General features: G+C 42.3%; 1 protein-coding gene across 2 annotated transcripts in view; it reads right to left on the bottom strand.

The window, feature by feature from the left end:
* Positions 1-647: 647 nt before the first annotated feature.
* Positions 648-7,657, bottom strand: part of LOC102004182 (zinc finger protein 14-like) — a 95,486-nt gene continuing 88,476 nt past the window's right edge. For both annotated transcript variants that reach the window (XM_013505562.1, XM_005406502.2), the window contains exons 2-4: positions 5,103-5,229; positions 4,841-4,901; positions 648-3,014 (exon numbers count right to left, since the gene is read on the bottom strand). In XM_013505562.1, coding sequence (XP_013361016.1) covers positions 737-3,014; positions 4,841-4,901; positions 5,103-5,229 — 2,466 coding nt within the window. In that variant the 3' untranslated portion in view covers positions 648-736. The remainder of the gene's footprint in view (positions 3,015-4,840; positions 4,902-5,102; positions 5,230-7,657) is intronic.

Genomic DNA, 7,657 nt, shown 5'->3' with positions numbered 1-7,657 from the left:
CGTCCCCACATAATAAACATTGATGTGAATTTCTCCACCGTGCAATGAAATGTTTTATGAAAAGTATGTAAAAATGAAGATTTCCCTTGTTCTGTACTTATACTAACACTCATGAATTTCTAAGTTCTTTGATGTTATGGACATTACACAATGCTTTCTCACATTATTTACACACAGTTTCTGTTTAGTGGGAGTTTTTTCATGTATTGGAAGTGGAAGAATTGAGGATTTCCACATATATTATGTTCCCTATCATGTGAGTTCTTCCATGTATTTAATTAAAAAAACCTGCCACATTGCTCGCATATCATCCAAGTCTCACTCTGAATTCTTTCGTGTACATAATACTACTTCTGTGGAAAGAGGTTCCATACTGTTTTGAAAAAAAGGTTCTCCCCAGTCTGATTCATGTCTAAGTCACTTCAGATATTCAGTTACTGTATTCTCCTTTAATACCTGATGCTCACTGCTGAGGCTTTTCCTTCCTGTTTCTATGGACCTTCTCCCAAGCATAATTTGTTTCACGTATTTGACAGTACCTCTGTGTACTGAATGCATTCACACACAATTTACATACACAGCATTTCAACACTGTGTTCCTTTATGACTTTGAAAATTATTTATCAATAACCATGTGAGCTGAAAGCTTTGACATTGATTACATATGTGTGTTTATTCGCCAGTGACTTCTTCCATTACTTTGTCAAACACAATGTGGTGAGTTTCCCCACATGATTTACATACATAGGATTTCTCCCGGAGTGTGAGTCCTCTCATGTTCTTGACAATCTCTGTGTGCGCTAAAGGCTTTCCCACATTGCTTACATATATACTGTTTCTCCCCACGATGCGTCTGTACGTGTCTTTGATAATGTCTGCGTAATCTGAAAGCTTTCCCGCACTGCTGACATACATGGGGTTTCTCTCCACTGTGGGTTCTTTCATGTTCTTGACAAGTGTATTGTCTGCTGAAGGCTTTCCCACATTGGTTACACACATAGGGTTTCTCTCCAATGTGAGTACGTTCGTGCTGCTGACAAACACGACCTGTGCTGAAGGCTTTCCCACATTGTTTACATACATAAGGTTTCTCCCCAGTGTGAATCCGTACATGTGTTTCGTAATCTCTGTGTCTGACAAAGGCTTTCCCACACTGCTTACATACATAGGGTTTCTCTTCCATGTGAGTCCACACATGTGTTTCACAATCTCTGTGTCTGACAAAGGCTTTCCCACACTGCTTACATACATAAGGTTTCTCCCCAGTATGAATCCTTTCATGTATTTTCCGAACTGCTTTTCTGCTGAAAGCTTTCCCACAGTACTTACACACGTACGGTTTCTCTCCTGTATGAGTTCTTTCATGTTCTTGACAATTATACTGTCTACTGAAGGCTTTCCCACATTGCTGACATACATAGGGTTTCTCTCCAGTGTGACTCCATTCATGATTCTGACACACAGCACTTGTGCTGAAAGCTTTGCCACACTGCTTACACGCATAGGGCTTCTCGCCTGTGTGAGTCCTTTCATGTATCTGCCAACCAACCTTTCTGCTGAAGGCTTTCCCACATTGCGTACATACATAGGGTTTCTCCCCTGTGTGAGTCTGTTCATGAGTCTGACATATACCACTTGTCCTGAAAGCTTTTCCACACAGCTTACATGCATAGGGTTTTTCCCCAGTGTGAATTCTTTCATGTATTTGACACTTGTGATATGTAATGAAACCTTTCCCACACTGCTTACATACATAGGGTTTGTCCCCACTGTGTATCCTTTCATGTTCTTGACAACAGTCTTGTCTGCTGAACGCTTTCCCACAATGATTACATACATACGGTTTCTCCCCAGTGTGAGTCCGTTCGTGCTTTTGACAAACACCACGAGTGCTGAAAGCTTTCCCACATTGCTTACATATATAGGGTTTCTCCCCAGTGTGAGTCCGTTCATGTGTTTCACAATCTCTGTGTCTGACAAAAGCTTTTCCACACTGCTTACATACATAGGGTTTCTCTTCAGAGTGAGTCTGTACATGTCTTTGGCAATTTCTGTGTGATCTAAAAGCTTTCCCACACTGCTTACATACATAGGGTTTCTCTCCACTGTGGGTTCTTTCATGTTCTTGACAATTATCTTGTCTACTGAAGGCTTTCCCACACTGGTTACACACATAGGGTTTCTCTCCAGTGTGAGTCCGTTCATGCATTTGCCAATTATCTTTTCTGCCGAAAGCTTTCCCACACTGCTCACATATGTAGGGTTTCTCCCCAGAGTGAATTCGTTCATGAATTTGACAACTGTAATGAGTACTAAAAGCTTTCCCACACTGCTTACACACATAGGGTTTCTCCCCAGTGTGAGTCCATTCATGCATTTGGCAATTGTCTTTTCTGCTGAAGGCTTTCCCACATTGGTTACATACATAGGGTTTCTCCCCCTTGTGGCTTCTTCCATGATTACCCAAGGAATTGTTAGTGAAGGATTTTCCATAGTGTTTATATACCTGGGTTTTTTCTCCAGAGTGAGCTTTCTGATGCGTCTGAATGTCATGGTGAGAAGTAAAAGTTTTTCCCCATGGTGCACACATATACATATTCAATTTACTGGGACGTTTTTGCTCCATTTGAACATCGTTGGGCGTAATGAGTGATTTGACATCTGGGTTCTCTGCAGTGGTACTTTCTTCAGCGGGGTCAACATAGGATTTTGCAGATGGCATATATTTATGGGGTTTCTCCCCAGGACATATCTTTGTATATTTCTGAAAAAACTGGAATTTTGTGCAGACCTTGCCACGCTTGTTACAGGCAGACAGCTTCTCTTGAAATCCCTTCTGCTCATGTGGTTTGAGCACACTGTTAGCCATGGTGGGCCCATCTGCTGACGAAGGACTTTCACCTGGGTTTGTACCAATGACTTTTATGGGCACATTTGTATCTGGAGCCTGAGAAACCATTTCTCCATGTTGATACCATAATGTATATTGACAGGATTGGTCTAACTCTTCAGTTCTGTAAAATGGGAGAGTAACAAAACAACCCATCACATTTAATAGTGTCCTTTAGTAACGCTTTATCATAAGGAGACCTGGTTGGAGGCCCCCGAAGAATACACAATCATCCACTTACTGCACACTCTGCATGATGGCTTGGACCCCGCTTTCACCCAAACAGTAGGATTCACTTGGGAGTTTGTACTCGGCCCATTTAACATACACAATACTTACTTTCATTCTGATGATCTGGAACACATCCTGATGAAACATGTCCCACGTACTGATGGTTGTTGTCACATTTTCCTCCATGATCCCACTCCCTCACCTTCCACTGAGCTGCTTCACCCACCCCAAAGTATCTGCTCTCTCATTTCTACCACCCGTCCTCTATTTACTCCTTATTCATGTTGTGTGTTTCTCATGTAAAATATAACTTGTGATATTGAAATGTCTGTCTGACTTATTTAATCTAAAATTATGGGCTCTAAATCCATCCATATTTTCGTAAATGCCATCACTTCATGCTTTTGTGGATGCTATTATTCCATTATGTGTAAACACCACATTTTTCATGGCTGGAAATTGAATCTAGGGTTTTAGCACTCAGACATCCATGGGATTTTTAATTTTTATTTTGAAACAGAGTCTCCTTAATCATTAAGTTGCCTAGACAGAGCATGAATGCATGATCATCCTGCTTCAGCTTCCTGGAGTTCTAGGATTCCAAGCACGCCCCTTTATGCCCAGACTATCCCATATTTCCTTAACCAACTCACCTGTGAATGCGCCTTTAGGCCTTTTCTAGAGCTTAGCTTTACTAAGTTGTGCTGCTACAAAGAGTATGTAAGCACCACTGTAACATGGTTACTTTAACATTGTGGGGAATATACGCAGTAAAAGTATAGCTGGATACAGCCAGATGTGGTGGTATACACAACATCCCAGCACTTGGGAGGCTGAGGCAGAAGCATTCTGCGACTTTAGTCCAGCCTAGGGTACATAGTGAGACCCCATCTTAAAAACACCAAAAAAAGTGTAGTGTGATAAAACAGAATGTCTATTTTTCCTTTTTTGTGGAATCTCTATACACAGATATTATAGCACACTGATAGTCCCACCAATACCATGGGGATATGCCTTCTAATATTTTGAAGCACAAATCACTGTGGGCTTTGGAAGAGTGCTTGAAAAGAAATGTCATCAAAACAGTGGCATTCACTTGGATTTTGAAAGTTTACAACATTAGCATTTTTTCAAACACTGAATGTATCACACTTAACTACATATAACCTCATATATAATTTGTTTGCTTTGAAAGTTATTTTTTAAACACACACAAACACACACACATATATGTTAGCTTTCAGTGTACATACAAAATTTCTTACATATCCTCCTGTTTTCAATACCTGAATGCAATTTCATTCAACATGTCCGTAAATCTGAGCATGGAACAAAATTTGAACTTTAAAAAAAAATTTCGAACAGCATCCCACTTTGTAGTTGAGGCTGGCTTTGAACTTGCTGTGTGGCCGGGATGGCCTGGAACTTGTGCCAATTTTCCTGCCTCAGCATCCAGAGTGGTAAGATTACAGGGGGATGTCAATTCATCCGGCTGTCTGTTCTTTTATATTACTTCAGTGATATCAGTATTAGCATAATATGAGTGCCACATTTCAGATACTGGAATATTTCAAACACTAGGTTGTCACATTAGAGAGGTTCAGTGTGTCTATGTCCACTGAGAAATTTTGAGATTAGGAAGTTTGAGATTAAGGAAGTTCTTTGTGTAGGAGGCTTAATACTCTGACACATGAGGAAATTTCCCTGAGTGCAAATTACCTTAGATATCTCCTGTAATTTCTGTACTTCTCTTCAATTTGCTGGTCATCTGAGTTTCTTCCTGAAGTGTAGAAACAGAAGTATAATGAAAACTTACTATATTATATAAAACTCAGTACATTCCAGTTACATTCACGGCAAAATGGGACCATGCCTGGAAGATACATCATAACATTTCCATCCTCCCATTAAGGAAACCGTGCTGGTGAACACGATCCAACGCTCTCCGGGTGCATAAATGAGAGAACGGCGTCGTCCTTACCGACGGCAGCCAGGTTCCTAAAGGTTTCCCACATCACATCTCTGTAGAGCTTCTTCTGGGATGGATCCAGCAAAGCCCACTCCGCCCTGGAGAAGTTCACAGCCACATCCTCGAAGGTCACGGCCTCCTACATCACCAGACACGCATTTCCGGGAAAAAGTGTGAGATTCATGACACAATACAGCTCAACTCTACTCATAAAAAGCTTATATGAGGTGAGTTCTCCAATGTTTACTTCATGTCTTGGTCTTCAAATGCTAATTCTCCACCCATCTGCCTCATCTCACAGGAAGTTGGAGGCCAGGCGGGAATTCAGTGCTACAGCCACAGTGGAGTGGGAGCTCCGCTTCTCCTGCTGGCGAAACCCAGTGTCCTTGTACAAGGTCACTAAAGCAACAAAAAAGGAGCCTACAAATCCGAATTCAACAAAAAATAAGGAGAAAAATACCTGACGAATTATTCTGAGGGATCTAAGAAAACATCTTTTTCTCTCAACTTGTTATTTAGGGAATTGATCCTTCTTCCTTCTCTGATTTTATCTGCACAGCATTCTGAAACTTCAACCTGGTTTTACAGATAAAGGTTTAATTGAACACTAAGCAAGATTTATGCGTGATAGTTTGGAAAGCTAATGAAAGCAATCACACTTTCTTTTGGACAATGTCTAAGGACTGTGAGAGTAGATTAAAAATGTCCTGTTTGCTGTGGCTTGGTGAACTGCGAGGTGGCAGAAGGAAGAGAAATGGAGGGACGCACACTATGAAAATAGATATGAAATACAAGATCGCCCATACTTTGCAAACTTTACAGGCACAAATGCTGAAAGGAAAAATAAAAGAGTAAGCCTTCTCACTACAAAATACGCCTGGGAATGTCACAGCTTCTTTAAGGGACAGAGTTTCAAAATCCCCTGTGAAGTGTGCTGCCCTATTAGCAGAAAGAATGACAGACAGACTACAGAAAAGGAAGACAGTCTTCAATGGGCTCACATGTAAACAGACTGTGTCTTAGTTTTTTCTCTCTGCTAAGACAAAATACCCAACACCGAAATTGAAGGCAGGAAAGGGTTCCTTAGGCTCATAATTGTAGAAATTTCAGTGCACGGTGGCTCCAAGGGAGGGTGTCGGGGCAGAGGGGTGTCACAGAGGAGACACAGCCCACGCAGGCAGAAGGCAGCAGAAACAGCAAGCAGCACGCAGTGGGTGAGAACAAGCCTCTTGCTGCCCCTGATACTTATCCATGGTAGCAGCACTCACACCCTTGATTCTAGCATTGCACCATGAATGCAATCCCAGCATCGTATGTAGATCCGTCCATGTCTGAAAAGTCCCACCTATGGCCACATGAGGCTTTGGGGGACATGGAGATACGGGCCATAAAGAATATTCATTGATTATACAGCTCATATCAACAGAGGCAGAATCACAATACGTTTAATATAGCAGGCAGGGAGAAATATATTTTTGTCTTCATATGCCTTGTACGATAATAAAATTACCTCTCCAAAAGGGAAAGATAAACACTGTAAACTCACAGGGAAAACAAGTGTTTCCCCAGAAGAAAAGCATGAAGCTATCAGAATGAGAGGGAGAAACGAAAACCTCTGTAAGTCCAGGTCAGAGTCACGAAATGAAAAAAATATATACTCAGTGCATGCAAAAAGAGTTTGTATACCAAGCAAAAAACCTAAGAAAAATACAATAACAAATAACAAAAAAAAAACATAATATCTAAGAAATAACAGTAAACATATAAACCACAAGAGAAAATACCAAATAGAAAACAAGCTCCACGAGCAGATGAGGAAACGGGCAAAGAAGGTGGAACTGTGGAAAGACACCAGTAGCAAGCAGAACCGAGTATGGTAAAGGCGCTTGAGAAGAAGGCTATCTGCTGCCCCTCAGTGCACGGGACCCTTCCGACACAGCCACCGAAGACCCAGGAGACACAACGACAAGCACATCACACACAGTGAGTGAAATCTCTTCTCACTGCAGCTTAACAGTAAGTGTGAGCTGCGGCAGAGGCAACTCTGAGCTCCATTTACACTCCCACAGACAAGGTGCGCAAGTACTACTGTCGCCAAAACGCTGCAGCTGAACAAACCTGTGTGAGATTCTTCCTCGGCACTGAGACCCGCTACCCCGCACGCACAGTTCACAGGAGGCACAGCTGATTTGGGTTCACAGTTTGCAGAGGTTTCACCCCTAGCTGGCTGGCTCCCAGGCACGGTGGCTTGGCAGCGGCACAGCACACAGGGAGCCTGCGCACGGCAATGGGCAGCAGCAGGCCGTCGAGACGGGAGGAGTGAGATACACAGACCCTTTGAGTTCACACCCAGAGACCCGTATCTTCCCACCATGCTTTACCCCTCAACATCACACCCAGCTGTAAATCCACGAGAGGACCAATCCAGTATCAGAGCCATGATCCAGTCTCCCCAAAAAGCCCCACCTAGCCGGGGATATAGCTTAGCACCACAGCACCGGCACGGCAAGCACAAGGTCATAAGTTCGATTCCCAGAACAAAAAAAAAGAAACAAAAACCAAACAAA

This window comes from Chinchilla lanigera, unplaced genomic scaffold (genome assembly GCF_000276665.1).
Source record: "Chinchilla lanigera isolate Chin_1 unplaced genomic scaffold, ChiLan1.0 scaffold00098, whole genome shotgun sequence".
Taxonomy (NCBI): domain Eukaryota; kingdom Metazoa; phylum Chordata; class Mammalia; order Rodentia; family Chinchillidae; genus Chinchilla; species Chinchilla lanigera.
Note: the sequence above shows the minus strand (reverse complement) of the source record. Positions and strands in the feature narration are given on the sequence as shown.